General features: G+C 45.5%; 1 protein-coding gene across 3 annotated transcripts in view; it reads right to left on the bottom strand.

Moving 5' to 3' along the window:
- PHACTR4 (phosphatase and actin regulator 4) overlaps positions 1-20,886 on the bottom strand; it is a 79,043-nt gene that overhangs the window by 14,132 nt on the left and 44,025 nt on the right. For 2 of the 3 annotated variants that reach the window (XM_010576185.1, XM_010576186.1), the window contains exons 3-4: positions 606-782; positions 81-161 (exon numbers count right to left, since the gene is read on the bottom strand). In XM_010576185.1, coding sequence (XP_010574487.1) covers positions 81-161; positions 606-782 — 258 coding nt within the window. The remainder of the gene's footprint in view (positions 1-80; positions 162-605; positions 783-20,886) is intronic. The other variant, XM_010576187.1, reaches the window with a different exon arrangement.

Here is a 20,886-nt window from a genome sequence, read left to right as displayed (position 1 = left end):
GCAAGGGTGAGGTTTTGCCAGAAGAAGATCAGCTACACAGAACACAGACAGGAGGAAGAGAAGTTCATTTGCAGACTCACCCTGCTCAGGGTCTTCCAACAGAACCCCTCTTTTTACCAGCTCCTCTCTTGGCTTTCGCATAGAAATCTTTCGTTCTAAAACTGATATTAAATTGAAAAAGAGCACTCAGAAAACAGGGTAAGCTGGAAGTTCAAGAAGATACTTTTTTAAAGGGATCCTCTGGAGGAAATAAAAGGGCTTCAAATTTCACTGTTTTTTGCATGGATTAAGAGGAGGGAGGAGGGACTGCACGTTCAGGCCTGCACTTCACACTAGATTGGTGACTGTGGAGCAAACCCTCCCTCCCCACAGCTGCTTGGGGAGGTTCCTTGCAAGAAAGGAATTTATTTGTCTGAAACTACTGCTCCATGGCAAGGTGCTTCTGGAGAGATTGCAGGTGCCAGCCCATCACCAAAGTCACATTTTGGTTCTTACACGTGTCAGCACTCTGGCTTGTGACAGCAAGCCCTTCTCACTAGCCAGATGGCTAATGGCAGTTTTCCCAAGTGGAAGAAGGGACTCCCACCCAGCCCCAATTACTCTACCTTCTGAAGTCTCCTTAAATTTGTCACTGCTTTTCTTTTTCCTCCACTTCCAGGGTTTGAAGATCTTGCCAAAGCTTGAAAACTTGCTTTTCCTCTTTGTAGGTGGCGTGGTGTCACCCGATTCCAAAACGTCTACCCCCATGCTGGCATCAGTTGGGGGGTGATCCACCTCTTCAGCTGCACAGAAAAGAATAAAGAAGTCACCTTCATGCTGCAGATAGCAGCTGCCACCTCCCACCAGCCTGCCCCCTGCACACTGGGAAACGGTGGCGCACATTCATGCAAAGAAGGTAGCAAGACTCCATGCCTTCACGTAACCTGTCAGCATTTCACATTAGCTTAGGGAGACAAGAGTGGGGTTTCCAATGTTAACAGTGCAAAGAGTAACCGATAAGAGGCTTTCTAATGAAACAAGGATTAGTTTAAATTTGCAGTGTCACAGCTTTGCCCAAGAAACACAAATCACTGCTGCAGTTTCTCATCTACAGCTGGAAGCAACTGGTGCTAGACACAAGTAATTACATGAACACAAATACCTTCCAGACTGCAGAGCCGACTTTCATGACTGTGTACACACACTGAAATTACCAGACCCATTACAACAGCTGTATGTGCTAGAACTTAGTCTCTCCGATTTTTCCTTCTATAAATAAGGCCAGCAAAGCCAGCCAAGAGCAACAACTACACAGGAAAGCAACACAATACAGGCCTGCGCTCCACCTACTGTACTTGAAGTCTCTGGAGAGTAACACAAGAAGGACACGGAGCTGGGAAGGGACACGCAAAAAAAACCCCCAACTTGCTACAACAAAAAAAAGCTCATAAAGAAACAACTTGCAAAGCAGAACCAGAGCACGCAACGCTAAGCTGGTGACTATCAATTCTGGCTTGCCTGGTGTTGCTGTTTTCTGGGTATTTGATGAAACATAAGGGAACACTTACAATCAGCAGAATCTAGCAATGCCTGCAAAAAAATAAAAATCAGAGCGCACACAACCTAAGTGAAGCCAGCTGGTGGCCTACTTCACAGTCTTAATTTACAGACCAAGAATCCCTTGGCTTCAGCACTGCAAAAGACAGGAGCACCCAAGCTGCGTTGCAGAACTCCGTGAAAACACGCAATATCGAGAACAGAGCCTCGAGACTTCCTACAGTCCTACGACGCAGCCCTGCCAAACACCGCATACCGCAGGCTGAGGTGCCGTGTTACAAATTGCACTTGCGCGTCTTATTTTTGAGCCTCTAAGTCAAATGTTCTGGAGTTTGCAAGCCTTCTGGGATCACAAAAGGCCTTTTAGTCAACTTCAGACAAGCCTGCATGACGTGCCTGCAGAAAAGACAATACCCCATAGGCCATGCAGAAAGTTCAGCCAAGAATCCCATCTCCTGAGGCTAAGAGATTGGGAAAGGAATTTTAGGGGAAAGCCATTTTGCACATAGGACAAAGGGCTAATAATGTATCTGGTGTATGCTACAAATATCCACCAAGGATACAGACCCAGATGTGAAAAAGCAGACTCCCATCAACATGGGGAAGAGCAGGTTCAGGACAGGGAAAAAAAAAACAAACAGGGAAAAAATGAGTTGTTTGTTGGAGCTCTATCTGGAACCCTGTAGTGCTGCCTAGCATAATATTTTAGACCCCAGGAAGCGTCAAGCTTGGGAGCCGCAGCCACAGGCTCCTGAGCAGCCTCAGACCAGCTGGGCTGGGGACAGGCTGTCACAGTGCGAGGCTGCAAGACAATTGGACCTCAGTTTTTCAGTCTGAGCACAAATTAAATGGAAGATCACTGAATAATAGGGAAGAGAAGAGCAACAGAGACCATGTTAGCAGCACAAGGGAAACCAGAGAGTATTTCAGTAGGAGGATCTAGATCACCCGCGAGAAGTGCAGTCTAACCAAATGACGGAGGAAGAGGAAAGCCAGCCCAGGACTCTGGTTTACCGAGAGGCTGGAGTGGCAAGGAAGTGCCACTGTGCTAACCAGCAGGAAAAAAGGCTTTTCAAAGCTATTGTGGCGATTTCAGACTTTACTTAAATTGCATGACCCTTCCAGTTCTGTACAGGTTTCTCTCCCCTCACTCATGGGACTCCGGATTTCACACAGTGGTGGCTGATGGGGTTTTTCTGTTTGGTGGTTGGTTGTTTTAGGTTTTGGTTTTGTTTTTTTTTTTTTAATATCAGCCCCCTAACAGAAAGCTCACTCAGAACCAGTGAAAAGCTGATGTCAGCCAACATTTATTTGAAAAAGCAAGATCAGTTCAGCATCTGAGCCGCTTAAAAAAATCTGGCTTCATAACAGGAGAGAAATTGGGTGGAAAGTAACATACAAGATGTCAGCACTGATCTGTGATTTTCTGCTGCTCTATTCTATGATTTTCTGCTGGGAGGGAGGGAGGCAGTGGGGACAAAAAAAATGGCACTTCAGGCTCCCAGAAACCCCAAAGGAATTGTCTGGATGTTTAGAGGCACTTTCTTCAGAGACTAGAACATTAGCCCTGGAGTTGTACATGTAGTTTTAAAAAGCGGTATTCACTTTGCTCAACAGAGCGTTCCCAACGTTCACCAGGCAGGCAAGACCGCTTGTCAGGCACAATCTGTGGACCAAATTTGGATCCCAAGTGCCACACACAAAGGCATTTCCCTCACCTTTCCAAGGAGCAGTGACAGCGCTCAAGGCAGTCGTACCGAGCTCGCTTCATGTATATCCCTTCCCTGAATTGCTCTTAGGAATGTAACTTATGTGCTTGTTTGCCACCCAAGGTGTCAGAGTGCTGTACTAAGCAAAATAAGTTATGAAAAGAAAACGCAACCATCAGGTCCACAGATTAATGAACAGAGACCTCAGCAAGCTGTGATGTCTCCATTTCCAATTAGAGGGAGAACAACAAGCATTCCCCCGCAACAGTCACCTCCAAGCAGCTACGGAGGAACAGTGGACATGAAAGGATGAGCCGAAACTGCAGGAGACACACGATATCCCCAAAGCAGGAGCAGCAAAAAGCAGGGAGGGTGGGGGAGAGCCCACGTGCGAGTTTTACTCCAGGCAGAAGAACCTCTTTCAGCAGCTTCTGCAGTCCAGGTCTGGCTGTCAAATCAAATACCATCTCAGGGTGGAGTTTCACACCAGGTGCCTGACTGCCATTAATTACAATCATGCAGGTTAATCCAAAAGCTAGGTTTCACAATGACATTCAGCATCAATATCTAATAACTCAGTTTTTGCTTCTCTGCCATGTGACTTCATCAGCCATGCTACCAACTGCTTGTAGGCTAGTGCTGTGCATCAGGTCTTGTCCAACATGAAAACACTTGGTTTTGCTGTTTTATAATCAGTTTGATGTCTAAAACCAGCCACACAAGAGGGGGAGACAGGCATACCAGGTACCCCTTCACAGCATAAAACCACAGTCCAAATAATTTTCACCATCCCTTTTGCTCTGTGCAGAATAAAACTTGATATACGTTACTAAACAATGTGAACGTCCTGAGACCACTACAGCCCACTGGGCAATACTGATGCCATGAAAGCAATTTCCCTACCTGATACAAAATGGGATTCATTTTTTCCAGTTCTGCAGCACAGGCTGCTCACAGGAGAGCTTGCAATGCCCTTCCACAGCACTCTTCCTTTTACCATCCATAATTACCACATGGACATAGACATTTAAAACAGTCTGTTGTGATGCAATTATGAATTACATTTACTGCTAATTAGCAGGTGGATCAGCAGCTGTAGGTGTGCTTTACTGATCTGTATTTTAAATAACCTCATTGTTCAGTGATTGTTCACATTAGATAATGTTCATACTCCCTCGGAAAAGGACCATCCCTTCCATTCACAGCCCATTTCCAGCTCAAATTTCCATGAAATGGTGCAGGGAGGACATTTCTTGCCCAAGCCGCCTTCACTGTGAAGGAAGCCTCAGCAAGGTGGATTCTCTGTGCCTCCTCTTGCTCTGCTCTACGAGGTACAGGAGGGTCCCTAAGCCGCTTTGCAATGCAAGGCAGAAACCCCTCCTTACCCGAGTCACGCACTCGAAACTGCTAAGGAACCACAGCACAATGCTTGAGGAAAGAAACCGGGCAAAAAAAGACGAACCGCACTTTTAAGTGAAGGGTGAGAAGCGTCAGGAAGCTGATGGCCTTGTCCAACCTGTCCCTTGCTCAGCACCGCAGCTGTTTACTTGCATGGCAAGTCTGTGCCCAAGAGACCAGCCTCACCTTCCTCACTGCCGTCCCAGGCTGGAAAACCCATTTAAAATTTATGTAAAAGTTTAAATGAGGTCATGCAGGTGAACCCAGGGGAGTCCTCATTAGAAGGTCAAGAGCTTTTCCAATAAGCAGGTCCCTAATGTGCCCCCATGCCAAAGCACGACCTCGTTTAACCTTTCTGCAAGAACGACATGAAGTACCCACTTCGGAAGAGTGACCCTGAAGTAGGGAAAGCCCCACAGAGCCCACCCCGACACCAGCATGCCATGCCTAACGCACTGCCCCGCAACACAGCCCCATTTGAGAAAAGCTCCAGAATAAAGCATCTACTGCGACTTCAGCACATTGCCCCAGGCAAGCGTGGGTGGTTCTCCTTGAGTAAATGGCCTGGAGCACTCAACCTGCCATGCCTCCGACAGACCCCCAGGACCCAGCAGGGCCTGGGGAGGGAGCTATGCCCTGGCTGCTATCTCCCAGCTTCCCTACCAGAGCCTGCTGCCATTTCAGATCTTCTCTCTGAAACACTTATCATGTCCTGATCCTGTTCCATCAAAACAAGCAGGTGAATTTGAGCTGTTTAAACAGCAGATTTGTGTTAACCCAAAATGTTTAGACTGAAATAGTCTAGGGAAACGTCACAAAATTGGCACAGCCTGGAGACACAAGGCGGCAGAAAGCTCCAGCAGTGCCAAGCAGCTAGGGATGCAATTCTCCATCAGTACGCCTGGCCAGCTGGTCTTTCAAACCCTCCCCCTGCAGACTGCTACACACATTTACACTCAAGTCTTGCCATTAAGATGCAGGCAGAAAAAAGCTCTTCTCCCACTGCACCTTGTGTTAGGTGCAAACTGTTGTGCAAGAACATGGGTGGTGTTGAGCTACTGCTGTGATGTTTTTTTCCAGAGAAGAGAAACCCTTTCTGTGCAAGAAGCTGGAGACTTGCAGTTGGTCTCCAAGCTCATCATGCAGTCAGCAAGTGGCTGCGGTGCTGCATGTATCATCTGCTCCCAAAGCTTTTGTCAGGCTTGGGGCTGCTATTCCTATTAAAGACAGTAACACTTTCACTTCTACCACTACTCTCAATCGGTCAAACCAGCAGAGCCAGGATCCATGGGGTCAATTAAAAATACCATACATGAATCCCACATGTGTTCACACCATTGCCATGCACACACAACAGCAAGCAGCTATCTAGCTGACCTTTAGGAAATACCACAATATAAATGTAACAGTTTAATGGTCACACCATGGTCCAAGCAAGGAAAAGCCATCACATGAGCAGATATAGTTAACCCCTTCAGAGATCAAGCCCCAGAATACCCTTTTGTACAGCAATGCACTACCAGCCTAGAAAAAGGCACAGCAGAGACTTCAGGTACCAACATGAACAAACAAAAAGTTTTTCTTTCATTAAGGATCATCTCTCATAGGGAAGATACCTGCAACAGTACATGAGATAGCAGGACCTCTGATGCATAGTATTAAAAAAAAAAATTGAACCAAGCTGCATCTAGCGTAGGTGATTGCAGAATTAGTCCTGGTGAATTTTTAAACCATTTTAACTTGGGCCACACACCATCAAAAACCAGCATGGCTATGGAGAAGTTTTGGTTTTAACTGGCACACCATTACATAAGCTAAAAATCACTTCAAGATCCAAGTTAGAGACCCTAACAAAGCAAGACTGAAGGCTGTGAAGAAATCAAAGAATTGCATCCCAGATGCTGACAATTCATATTATATTGCTATAAGCCTGGGAGGGAAACTACTGATTGCCAGTGTTCATGAAGAAAATGGCACAATCCTTTAAGGATGAAGGGTCAGTGAGCCCCAGGACAGGACTGCAGACTGAGGCTGTTAGGAAAAGACTGAGAACATGCTGCTTTTCTCCCTGAAATATCTCTGCAGACATCCAAGAGTTGGTAGAGCAGACTTTAACTCCAAAAGAAGATGCATCTCACCACTGCCTGCACTACAACTGGCTCTTTGCCCCAGTCCTTTGCAGAGATGTAAGATCTGGTAAATTCTATCTTCATTAAGCGACATCCTCACAAAGGAAACGAGAAAGCATCAGTATTTTACTTTGTAACCAGACTTGCATAGTGTGTAAACCATGAGCTTGAGCCCGATTCTTTCCATCTGCAAACCATAGTTCACCCAGAACCTGATCCACTTCTTATCGTAGTAGTTACTACAGGATTTCCACAAATCCCAGGAGTTTCTCTTCATAAGGAGCTCACTGGGCATTTCTGTCTCACAGTCATAGCCTCAAGGCTCACATCCAGACAGAACTGCAGCAGTGAGACTGTGCTACAGCAAAAGACAGTGTAAACACTTAGCTGAGAGGTAAAAAGCACTCAGACAAATTAGGCACTTCAATGCCACAGCAGCAACTCTGAACACTTCTGCTTAATCACCTTTATTTTCCTAAGTTACACACACACCTGAAGTTCTGCTATCACACAAGCCCAGAAGGTGCATCAGAAATTTTGCTGAGAATGTGGCTGCTCATTATACACCTAATCTCACTGTACCTTCAGAAGCGTGTTTTGCAGTACAGCTTGGACCTAAGGCTACAGTGGGACCGACTGCCTCGCAACATCGAGCCTCCACCGGCTAACACTGTGGGACTGCAACAAACCCTCCCGTTGCCAAAACAGTGTTGATGCACAGACTGGAGAATAGTTCAGCTCCCTCGTCTTCGCCAGGCAGAGCAGTTAAGGATCCAAAAAGCTTTCAAGCAAACAGCTACAACTCAAAAAGCAAACAAAGGCTCTTTTGAGGGAAATGCTGTTAAGGTTAAAGTATCAAAAAAGCGCTTTAGGTAAATGTTTTTAAGCTTCCTGTAACAGCTTTAAAAACCATGTGCATTTCCTGAATGGTCCAGGGAAGACATGAATCCTGACCTCAAAGCAATAAAAGGCTGTGGTCACAAAACTGCCTCAAATAGCCCCAGCCCTCAGCTTCCCTGTTTTTTGTACGTTTCTCATCACCATAACCTTCACAAGACCTTTCTTTTCAACAGCATCCTGCCAAAGTTAATGCAAGAACCATCTCTTCAAGTTCACAATTTATTCAGTAGGAACTATGCAAGCTGTGCAATGAAAAAAGACTTCAGATAGCAAATGACCAGTTGAAGAAACACCAGGTCTGCTGGACTCCACTCTCCAGCAAAGGACCATGTCATTGCACCAAGTGAGCCCCCACTCCCCTGAAAATTACCACCATCTCTGGTACTTGATGAGAGAAAGAAAAGAGCCTAAGACTGAACAGGTCAGCTTCTAACAGCACATAAATCCAAGAAGATGCTGTTAATCTCCACTGACAGTACGAAGACGACTGAAGTTTTACTTCTCCCTTCCACTCTTTCAATACCACTTATTTTTAGCAGCTCTTGAACAAGACTAGCTGGAGTGAACTGAGGGTGGGTAAGAGAGAATCACTGGTTTAATCTGAGCCCTAAAAATACTTGGTAGGTGTAAAGTTATAAAAGTGAAAAAGAATGAAAAAAAAAAAAATCTGTATCTCAGGGACCTCTCCATGTGCAAATGTCAAGGGTTTCTCTAAAAACCAGATAATTCCACTGTACAGATGAGAGTAAGCAACTCAGCCCAGACAGCTGACAGCAAGTCTGTATGAGATAAAAGGGAACAGCATGATGCATAAAGTCTCCTCTTATAGTGAGTATATCGCAGTCCCAGCACTGGGAACAGCACCTAAGACAGAGACCTGGAAATAACACTGACCTACACAGTGCTCTGGAAGTAGTGCTACTTCCAGGACTTAAAGCAAGGTTGTGTTTGCTACAGCCTGCCAGTTACTCATACCTCACAGAGTAGAGAGAGAAAACAAGCAGGAAGGTCACTGCCAAGCCCCTTCTCCCCCAAAAACTACTATAGCTGCCCCAAAAAGCTGGGTGACATTACACACAAGGAGGTAGCTCTGGGCAGCTTTGGTCTGGTCAGACTATCAGGGCTGGTTCCTATGCCATTCAGGTGAATTTACCACTATCCAAGTGCTTTGCAAAGCTCGTGTCCCTGAACCTGGCCATGCAACACAGAGGCTACCCCTAAAAACGGCAGCTCGGAGCCTGCCTGAAGATCAGCAGAACGTGTTGCACAGTGATTGCATGTGACATGAGTAAGAGAAAGGAAGGAAATGGAGTTATTTCTCTGGCTTCTCTTCCCAGCTACCAAGCCGGGCGCAGGTTACACAAGCCCCGCATTCCACTCGTCCCAACTCCTCCGTTTCACCTGCAATCCTGCCCTGCCACAGCCCCAAAGTTTCCTCCATCTCCCTTGCCCTCCATTACTCACCAAAAGCAGCTGGATTTACCGGTCTCGAGAAGTGCGGCTGCCCCATTAAATTCTTTTCTAAGCAGCTCTCCGGGAGGAGGCAGGAGAGGGAGAGAGGAAAAAAAGTCTACCCTGAGAGAGCACTTTAGTCCTTTAAAATTATAAATCCACCCTTCGGACTGGGAAAGAGCCTGGCGAGCGAGGCGGCTGCCAACTCTCAGGCAACCACATGGGCGTCCGACAGTCCAGCGCAGGTCCTGTTCTCCCTGTACCCCATGGCCGGGCACTTGATTCTCATAAATAGGCGGCCGTGCCAGCTCCCTTCACGCAGGAATGCCTGTCATTCCAGAGCAGAGCAGGCTAGGGCCGAAGCTCAGGAAGGGGAGGAGACAGCCAGCCACGCTCCAGCCACTTAGCTGCATAATCCAAATCATCAACACCCCTCGCTCCTTCCTCGCATCAAGTTTAGCAAGAATGGAGAAAAGCTGGGAGCGAGGAGAGGGGGAGACCGGCGTGTTTTGCTCAAGGAAGGGCTTGGAGAAAGCCATGCATGCCAATACACGGAGGGGTTTCACCTCCCAAACAGGATCAAGGAGGTAATAACATACCTGAGCCTGCAAAATACAAACCAAGGCAGTCATGAATGAGAAAGCATGGTACTCTAACTGTTGTAGGAGCTGCACTATCCTAAGAGTAAAGGGAATTTCAAAAAGAGTGCCTGAGCTGATACATATCTATCCAGACATATAATAATAAAAATACAATTTCATAGCAATTCCTCTCTTCGCTGAAGTTACCAGGAAGAAGATAGGAGCAGGGAACGTGTCTTCTCGTTTAATTGAAATTTAACAAAGGAAAATTTAAATTTAACGTGGAAAGTAAGAGTTTATTTTTCATTCATGTGTCACATCTTGATAGGTAACAAATATGCCCTCCCAACATTTGCATCACAACAAAGATCTCCAGAGTTTAAATATGTCCACTTGGATTCTTTTTCATAAAAATCTGCGTTAGGACTTCAGTGAACCTACAGATCATTTCCTGCCCCTGTACCCCACAGAGGACTGGGAAAACCTTTAAAGATCAAGAAGCTTAATCTTAACTCAAGGGAAAAGGAAAAACAATTTTCAAACATACAGGAATGTGCTGCGGCATCACACCAGTGACTAATCAGGAACCTGAACCCATCCAACACATCCAGGTTTGCTCTCTCCCACTGTAGGAATGGCTGTAGGAAAAAGCAGTTTTAAGCACACCAAGATTTGCTGCAGCCCTCGAGGTCCCTGTCCTTGTCAGGACAGCAGCCACAGTGCTTCAGTATCGCTGAATATTACTCAGGCAGCCAGGAAGAGTTCAGGACAAGCTCACTACTGCAGCAGTCCCAATAGTAAAAATCTTCTATTCTGGGAAACAACAAAATCCAGATTGTCATTTTGGGCTGGTGCAGCTGGGAACAATCAATGCTGCACATTAGTCAGACACCCAAAGCGAACGCCCGCTTCACAGCGGCAGAGATCGCCATTCACAGCCGCGTGTCGCAGTGGGAGGCAGTTTTGCAGCCAACACATCCCAGGAAAGGGAAGAGGCTAGTTCTGAAATCTAATAAAACTCCACCTCAGCCACAAACACACCTGGAAGACGTTGATGCTCTTGGTTCCTCCACTAACATACTAGACATGCCATCGGACAACTTGCAAATCCATTCCTTTCTTCCAAAGCACAGCTGTAAAAACACAGGAGGAAGCAGGACACCTCTGCACCTTCTCCACCTGCACCAGCACCCTGCTTGTCCTTAACCCCTGCCTGCTGAGCAGACGACCACCATCCCCATGGACAGCAAGAGCACGGCAGCAGGAGCAGGTGGAGGAGCAAGGGATCAGCAGACACGTGGAGGCGGAAGAGCAAATAGCACTCTCCTCCCTCGCGCAGAACATATGGACGTTCCTGAAAGCATTGCTCTTCTCAGCCTCCCACCACCAGACATCTCTGTGCTCAGAAGAGCCTGCATTTCTGTCTGGTCAGCCACAGCAGTCAGCTTCCAAGTACTTTTGATTTTCACTGTGGGCAATTAACATACTGATTCACAGGCATGCTCTACCTCATTTAAGATGCTCTGCTTTGAAACAAAGAAAAAAGCCATTTTCAAGTCATTTAAATATGCTGCCATCTGGCAGGGACCCACAAAGTTTGGAGATAGAGGCTGGAAGACTTCTCCAAGTCTGTAAATCAGCTGTCCAGCTTGGAAGGAGGTCTAGAAAAAATATCCCTGCATCTAGGAATGCTACAGAACGCTAAACACTGCATCTAGACTTGCCTGACTTCCAAGGAGATTAAAGCCATTGCATTTTATATTGCATTTGCTGTGAATTAAGAGTGCACAAAGCTCTGCTGCACAACAGATGACACATGGTAGGCTGCTAAAGCACAGCAGCACAATCATATGCCTGACCCCTTATTTCTACATTAGTAAAACATGAAACGTTAGCTTAAATTTCATTGAAAGATATTTAAACGAATGCATTTAAATTCACAGCGGCTGCAGTCCAAGAGCATGCACAACAGTTACTCAGGCTCTGGTGCTGCACAATAACTCGCTAGGCTGTGAAAACACAATCATGCAATAAAGCCCTTTCACATTTTTGTATCATTGATCAGGCCTTACGAACCATCACAAAGAGAATAACAAGACTATTTGGCAAAGGCACTTGTAATAAGGTTTGTACCAGAAGCATTAATATTTGCTTCTGAAACACAGGACTGTGGGTGCTCAAGGTGCAGAGAGATACAAATCTGCATTGCAAATCGTAACTGGCTTTGGACTTCAAACATCCTTTAGGAGTATCAGCCGCAACTCTCTCTCCTCTTTGGGGTAGAAAGAGCAAAAACTGCACCAGAAAAGGGCTGACAAAACACAGAGAACAGCAGAAATCCAAACCAAAACTAACACCAACATCATTATTTTCATGGTGGACTCCTGGCCAGAAAAACCCGCCAGTCCATCCTTCAGTTCCATCTCTGGAAAGAAAGGTGCAAATTCTGCACCAGCAGACACAATGCAAAAAAATGTTCCTGTCTCAACTCTAGCCCAAGCACAGAGTGTAAAAGCAGCCATACGTACTGGGCTCTTAAGTAACCCTTTGCATCCATAGTGCTTTGTTTCACAGCTAGGGAAAAATATGGGACAAAGCAATCTGCCCAAGTTCCCTGCCAGCAGCACATGAAGAGCACAAAGCACCGACACTCAGGGTTTAGCACCCCGTCAGGTAAGGCTGCTTCAGCTCTACCAACAAGCAGTGAGACAAAACCTCAGCCCCCATCCAGCTGGACATCTTGGATAAAGGAAAATCCACATTTCAAGTAAGGACAAGTAACAAATGTTCAAAATTCCCATAATAATGCAGAAGGGCCATCTGACTTAGCTGCACAGCAACCAGAAGAAACCAGAGCAAAGCCTTTACTCCTCAGGGACAGGTGAAGACCTTTATGAGAAGGAAGAGCTCGGAATAGCAAAGAGCTTTCTACAGGAAAGCAAAAAGGGATACAGCCGATAGTCCCTTCAATATTTTCTTCTAAAAACGTAGTAACCAAGAAATCCCAGTTACATGAAAATTTTACTGGATTTCAGGAGAATCAGATGGCTAAAACAAAACAAGATGACTGGTTACAGGCAGTAAACACCCAAGAAGTGGGGTACATCGCTTTCCTCTGAAGTTTCATTTCCTCTCCATCCAGACCAGCATCCCATTAAAAACCCAGCATTCACATGTTAATAGTCTGTTTATATACATTGTAAAAGGAACTCTTCTGGATTGTTTCACTTTATAATCTAATGAAACCCATAATGAGCACAAATATTAGCTCCTCTAATAAAGACACTGTTGTTCACATTTCAGTTCACACCAACATGAAACACTGCATTCATCTGCTGTGACTCAGACATTTATGTTCCATGATTCAGCCACAGGAACATTAAAAAGGACTCTTGCATTATTCCGTCCATGCACACGGAGCTGTCTATTTAAAACCAGTGATACTGGGCGTTTTCCTTTAGAGCCCATCAGCAAAAGACTCCACAGTAGCTACAGGATGTTCAAGGCTCTTTCCTTGCTGGAGATGCACCCACCTGAAACACTAACACAGGCCCATGGTACTATCTTACCAGGAGGGTTGGCAGGGAGAAAAAAAAAAGTAGCTGCACCATGACTCTGGATGCATTTCACCACAATCTGTTTGCTAGCAATCCTCAGCAGCTTTGGCAGAACAAGGAGAATATGAAAAAATATATATATTTAACAGCTCTGGTTACCTACAAAGATGATCATTTCTGGGCTGTGCTCTGAAACAGAGCATGTGGAAGAGTTATTAACTACAACAGCAGACCAAGGGGAAGCAAGTGGGTAGGAAGCCGGGTAGTCAATCTCAAAGGTCACAAGCCAACACAACGTGATGCTCTTCCTTTCTCCTCACATGGTATTAAAAGTCAGCCCGATACCCGGTGTGGAAATGGAAAACGGTTTATTTATAAGCCAGCTGGTATTGCATTGTTAGGTTCTGTATACTTTAATGAAAGGGCGCTGGTTCAGATGAGACAGAAAAGTGAGGTAACCGCTCCTAAAGCGCATGATTTCCTCCGTGCTTCCTGTGACATTTCCAAGAGGGAAACTCCTATTTCCCAGAGCATTCCAGTCCCCTTGTCCCCACCAATTAGTCAGCATGGCGATAGCAGCTGCTTGATCTCAGAAAGCAAAGGGCAGTGGATCTAGCACACCAGGGACTGTCTTGGTGCCACCATGTATGTGCTGGTGGTGGGGAAGGTGACCAAGCCATGTCCTACAGCAGCCCAGATGTTGACCAAGACGGAACACAGCTGGAGGATTGCTCTGGGCTCAGCAGCAGCCTCTGCCAACGAGCTGACTGACAGCACGTTCGGCCTCACATTTAGGAAGGAAAAATAAAGTTGAGGGCATGCTGCTGGAAAGCCTCGTGATCGCAGCGGGTGGCTGGAACACGAGGAATCACTTAATTGTCACAAGGACCAGGCTAAAGAAAATTGCATAGTAGGTCTTGGGGCCAAGAGGATATTAAGGCCAAAATATCCCCCAGCCTTGTTTTCCAGCAGAGGAAGCGCAACTTTCAATGAGAGCACATTTTAGCCAGTACTGAAAAACATATCATCTTCTATGCCTCCTCACCATTCACTATAATTACAACATATGCTAAATATTTTCTTGTTTACTAGTGAGGGAATGCTAAGGAATGTAATCCTGACAAAATTAAAGATTCAGTCACATCTTGGCTAACTTGATCACCGCGGTGATTCATGGCTATGCCATCTTGAGGCAAGGGAACCTCCAAAGCTGACAAACTACTTTTTGGAGCACCTTGAAGCAGCATTAAAAGAAACACTGGTGAGAAGCCAAAGAAAGCATGGATATAGGACACATTCCAGCAAAGCATCAGGCATCAGCAAAGCATCAGCATATTCCCAACAGTGAAGCACTCGGAGGCAGGATACCCATCTGCCACTTCCAGCTATATTATTAGGAACACATTAAGCAAAAACACAGAGAACAAAATTACATTAATTATTCCATTGTTTAGGGAAGAAACAGGCATGGCATTTAGCTTAACTCTTGTTTAACCCTCTCCCACAGCAAAAACTAAGCTACTCGGAGAAGAACCTATAAAACTGATATCACCTAAGGCTTCCCACTACAAAACACTGGAGATAAAGCATGACAAAACTAACAGAGCTTCACCACAAATCAAAAATATATTCCCCTTCTTTTAAACCAGTACCCAGCATGTGCTTTTAGGACTGGCACAGCACGAGTATACAGTGCTCTTCCTAAGCAAGTGGCTGCAGTACAGACATGCTAGACAGTCACATCCTCCATGTTAACCACCTTATTGGACAAACCTAACTCGCTCAAGACTTTACAGCTTTATACAGACATTATTCAAAATAACCGAGTCCTTTCGCAAAGAGGTAAGTCCATCTATGCTACCTATAAAACTGACAGGACAAACTCTGTTAAGCACTACACTGGAGACTGCAAATTAACAGCAGGAATAGCAGTAAATATTAAACCTCTAAAATAAGATTAATTTGAAATTAACAGGCAGAGGTAGCACTATATTTAACTCTAGAAGCTACTCTGCAAGGTAGAGGTCAAGGTCCACAGGCTAGTATCCCTGCTCTGATTCATTAAGAGATTCATGATCCCAAATTTCTCTTCCTACCTCTAATCCTTCAAGATGACAAACTATGTCTTAAGTCGAAAGCCTCTCTGCCCACATGCCGGCTGCAAAGAAAGGCAGCAAGATTCCTCTGTAAAAGTCTTGTTTCCTCTTTTTGACATTTCACAAAAATCTCATCAAGTGCACTTGCTCTTCATATCTGAAGATGAAACTGCAGCAAAACATTTTAGTATTTTCTCTGCCTCCCTAAAGGGCTCATTGCAGGCACACCGCACCAGTAAGCCAAATTATCCTTCAACACCTAGAGCTCTTCAGGCTGAAGTTACATTTTTTCCAAATTACTGCACAAAGCCAGCCAGTGCCAGGGCATCCTACCATCCTTCACTCACTTGGCTCTGCCCAGGGAGACTTACAAAAGCGCCTTGGTTTAGCTTTTGGGGAACACCCAACTTCCCCACCGCACCTGCTCTGCTTTAATTATTGACTAGGCTAGAAGCTCCTTATTAAAATGCAAGGCAAGTTTGGCACACAATCTCAGCTTCTGATCATCTTGAGCAGATACATTTGGAAGAGAAACCCAAATTCCCTGCCACAGTTCAGGAATTAAAAGAAACGGCATATAGATTTGGCTTAAGGCACTTAAATTCAGCAAGAAAAAAAAATACTTTTTGCACCCGTGCAACTGAAAACTCTCATAAAATTTGAAATTTTAAACCACAACTTCAGATTCACACACAAACATCAGGTTTAAAAGCTTCCTTTCAAACGTACTGTGTTTTTACAAGCCATTTCTACCAGAGTGAATCTAACAGATAATTACAGGTTTGACCTCCTTCTATTGCACAAATAGGCCTTTTGAAACAATGTGGATAAATATTTGCCCAATACAAGAAGACAACTCCAAGAGGAACCATTCCAGTTTATCAACTTTGTGATTCATGTTGATACAAGCTTTATTCTCTATTTAAGGAACAAGATAACACTTAGGAAGTTCATCTAGCCAAATATGTTTCATATATCTACCATGGACCACCCTAAACAGTGGCAAGTCCAGACCACGGGTCACACCCAGACAAGAGCCACCAGCAAGACAGTGAGTGAACCTCAACCTCAACTCTCCAAATATTTACTATTGCTCAACCACCAAGGTGTCTCCAAACAGCAGCAAGGCTTAAGACTGAAACACACCAAGTAAAAGATTGCTGCTCGAGTGATTGGAGCAATGCTTGGGTTTGTGTTGTGAATCATCCCCTTCCTTACCCCTTTTGAACTGGCTCGCTGGGGAGAGAATTATGGAGGCCCAAAGGAGCCGAAAGCAAAATGTGAGCACCCTATCTAGCCCCCTCAGGCTTCTCCTGAAATCCCAGCCCCTGCCCTGATGCTCCTCTGTTTTCTGCCAGCACCAAGAGCTCTTGTGAAAACAAGACGGTGACAGACATGAGCACCAAAAGCCACCCCAGATCAAGGCACAAAAAGCAGACGTGACAATTGCAAACGGGTAGCTTACGTCCCAAGACATATACAGACTGGGTCCCCAAAACCAAACGCTGTTGACGCATCACATTGACTCACACAAGCTGCAGAGACAATGCCATGGCAATTGTTTACAGTGTCAAGGCCATTTCATATAATTAAAGGAAATGTCAAGAGATGAGATAACACCAACAGTTCAGAAGGTACAGCTAATCGTAGCCTTGTAAGAAGCTGTTTCTCCTGGAGTTGCTCCCCCTCTTGCAGATGCGACCCTTCACACATTCCCAGAATCCTCATTTCACAGAATTTCACCTCATTCCCTTGCTCCTGCATTTGTAGAGCACCAGCAGTGACCTTATTTAGGAGCACGTAGCACCATACCAAAACAGCAGTTGAAAACCCTTTCTGAGACTATCAAATAATGCTCCTGTCTACTCACACTTGGCATGGTTGCATGTGGGGCTGCAGACCATCTCTGAGCACTGCTGCAAGCACCACTGCTGAGAGGAAATGTGGTTAAACTGAAACAGGACTGTTTCTGCCAGTAAGAGGTTTGACTGTAGCCCAGCATGACCACTGCAGTCCATCAGGACTGGCTTTGAAGCAGCCAACTCAAATGCCAACACCCGCCTGCTCATAACAGCCATGAGCTCTGCAAGGGCAAGCTACTCAAATATTTACTCACCTTCTCAGACAAATTTTGCAGCGTAAGAGTTATAGGACACTACTATTTCAAGTACATAAGCTAACAAGCTTACAGCCAACCCAGGAAGGCTTATGTGAGCTGTAGTCCTACATTCACTTGCAACGCGGATAACCCCCAAGTCAGTGGGCTAGACAGAGCAGCATGATTCACCTTGCTCCTGCCCATGGCAGCCTTTGTAAGCCTCACACCTATGTTAAACACCTCGAGATAGGGGCTCGGATCAAAGAATGACGTGGCAGCGATTAGGCAGCCACAGAGCTCCGTGGAACATCCCATAGCTCCATGAGGTTACAATGTACTTCCCAGCGCTCAAAGAGGTCAATGCTGCTGATGAGGGAGAAAGATCTCACAGGCAAAGTACAAACTCCCCACCGTGGCATCCACCAAAGAGTTCCCGCCTCAAGATCCACAGCAGGCAAGATGGAGCAGCATCAAAACTCAAGTTCAGGGGTTTTCAGCTTGCAGGAAGAATGAGCAAGAACTATCTTTAAGGGGTGCAAAGAGAAGCCACGGAGAAAACCAGGTACATTTGGATTAACTAACTTCACGGGAGTCTGTGCCTCCTATCAGATGATGTTCAAAGGTGCACAAATGAAAAGTTGAAAACCATGGCTCCAGTAAGCACATTCTTCAAGCAGTAGTTATGGCAAGGATACATTAGAGCAAGCATTTGAATTGATGCACAAAATTTAGGGTGTGTAAACATAAACATTAACCCATTTCTCCATGCACTTCAGGTTTGAAATGGGGAGTTTGTTCTTGTGCTGGATTCCCATCTAAAAAAGCTTGCAGTAGGTGCTAGCTCCCTTGCTGTAAGAACGCCATCCCAGGGCTTCCTCCAAGGTCCCTGAAATTACAGGCTACAACAACACCATCTAAATCCTTTACCTTTTCAACAGCAGGGCTAGCTGGCCCCTGGGCACTTAAACTGAAACTCCGGCTGGTCCAAAATCCTAGATGGCCCCTTGGCTACACCAGCCCATGTCTTCTCGCTGCCTTCTTTGAGGCAGCCTGGACACAAGAGTCATTAGCAATGCTGAAGCCCATTTCTGCTGTAAGGGAGCTCCTCATAGCTTCCAAAGCAATCCTCACCTTCGTCAAGGGAGTAGAAAGAAAAAAAATAAAACCTCACCAAAAAATCTGCAGTTCTTAACGAGATTCAGATCAGCCTTAGGAAAAAAAAAGAAGAATCAAAGCTTGGAAACTAAAAGCTGACTGACCCTTTAATGGAACTTTCCCATATTTATGGAAATTTCTGGTTTGGCACAAAAACATCTGCTCATTTAGTGGGTGTGTAGAAATCACTTTTATAGTGATGCTGAAAGAAAGAGGCCTGTTTTATTTAATTGAGCCTCTGGCTACAGAGTAGAGGAAAAAAAATGTTTTCCCTGACTTTGAAACTCAAATTCTAATTCTCACGAGGCTGTAGGTCTATACCTCTTGCACAACACGCAGTAGTCGATTTCTGTCCATAACTGCAGAACCATAAGTTGCTACATTTTGCTCTGCTGCAACCAAGAACATAACTTGACCTGGCAGCGAAAACGCCATTATTCCAGCTCATGACAAGCCCTGCACAAAAGTCAGGCCACTAAAACTTGGAGGTCTGTGGGCCCAACAGGAAAGCAATCCTGTCTATAAAGAACACGCATTAGGGCTTTTCTCTCTCCTCCCTATGCCATCATTTTGGTTGTGTTTTCCTGACATTGGTTACCCTGCAATATCAGACTGCTTAAAAGGATTACCTTGAGTTTGTTTTTAAAAACCTCACCAATTACTTTTGTTTAGAACAATCGCTACAGGCTATCACAGATGCAAAATCAGGCTTTCAAACCAGAACTGATTATATTCTGCAAATACGATGGCCCGGGAACGGTCTCCAGCACAGGAACTCACTCAACTCCAGACTCTTGATGCCAGGAAGGCATGACGAAGGGAAGTCTCCTTTTATACTCGTCCTTGTTCTTCAGTTCCTAAACATTTATTTAGGGATGGGCTCAAGGGATCTTTGCTGTGGAAGAGTGAATGGCTTCATAAGGCAACAGGGTGCTCATTATCAAACTAATTTAAAAAAAAAAAAAAAATCCAGCACCACTAGGAAACAGTGCCCCAGACACCACATCCCAAAATTAACTCTAGGAAGACTGATCAATACTTTATCCTGAACAGGAAAATAAGAAAAAGCCCCGAACAGATAGGGAGTGTCAAGGGTGCCAGACTGACTGGTATAATCCCATTATAGAGTTATCCAGAGCAAGGAGTTTGCTCAATATTTGAGAGATAACAGGATTAACTTAATGTTCAACATCATTTCAGCCTAATAATTGCAGAATCACTCCTAAGGCCCTAATGTCATTGATTCAACAGGGGATTCCCATCAACCCCCCCACCAGCCCCAGCTTTGAAAGCCCGTTCATTAGCGTCAGCATCTTAAGTTAATTACGTTGAGAGATTTTCCTTTCCTCCCCAAAGCAAAATGTAACTTAACCCCTGCAACATACAAGTCTTGAGCGGAACAAACTTCTACCTTCCCTCCAGGAAAGGATGATGTTTACTTTCCTAATCACCACTAACATCTCCAAGATATAACGTTAAGATCAAAGGGCTGGGGGTGGGGAGGCAGCTTTTTCAACATTTCGGTTGAATTTCAACGAAAATCATCACAGAGGCTGGTTATAGTCCTCTCAAGGATCAAGGGTCAGCCTCAGACATCTGCCTTCCTGAGATGGGAAGAGGGTGTTGATCTACCCTTTGAGAACAGAGATACCAGCAGATCCGTCCAGTGACGATCACCACCGAGTGAGTCTTCAGGAGTTATTTTCCTTGCCAAGCCATGACTCACTGTTCACCTAGCCTTGGAAATGAGTCCCTTACTGCAGCCGTGCTGGGGAAGTATAGGGAAAACATACAAAGCAAACAGTACACAGAGCCGTTTCCTAGCCCGCGGGAGAGAGCTGGGGAGAACCACAGGAACTGGGCCATGTTTTTCTATGGGATTCTTATATGGACCGCAGAAAGTTATTAAATTCCACCTTTTCAAGCACAGGAGGCAGCTTTTGTTTGGACACGCTACACCAATTAGGCCACCCTTACTATTCTGCCCCTAACCTGATGCAATTGCAGCACGCCGCTGTGTCACCCCCCCACTTCACAGCACCCTGCTAGCTCACCGCCTGTGAAAGTCGACATCCATGACCACTGCTTGGCTGCACCTTCTTAGTTTGTTCCTCACCCCCCCCCCCCCAAAAAAAAAGAGGAGGAACCCCAGGGCCCTGCTCTTGCTGGGGGGGTGGTGTGTGTGCCCTACAGAAACTCAGCTTTCCCGGGAAAGCACCCTGGCAGGGGTTGCGACACGCACTTCTCCGCCTCTCGGGGGTGAAGCCGTGGCAGG

Source organism: Haliaeetus leucocephalus, unplaced genomic scaffold (genome assembly GCF_000737465.1).
Source record: "Haliaeetus leucocephalus isolate CR32 unplaced genomic scaffold, Haliaeetus_leucocephalus-4.0 Scaffold517, whole genome shotgun sequence".
NCBI classification, from domain to species: domain Eukaryota; kingdom Metazoa; phylum Chordata; class Aves; order Accipitriformes; family Accipitridae; genus Haliaeetus; species Haliaeetus leucocephalus.
Note: the sequence above shows the minus strand (reverse complement) of the source record. Positions and strands in the feature narration are given on the sequence as shown.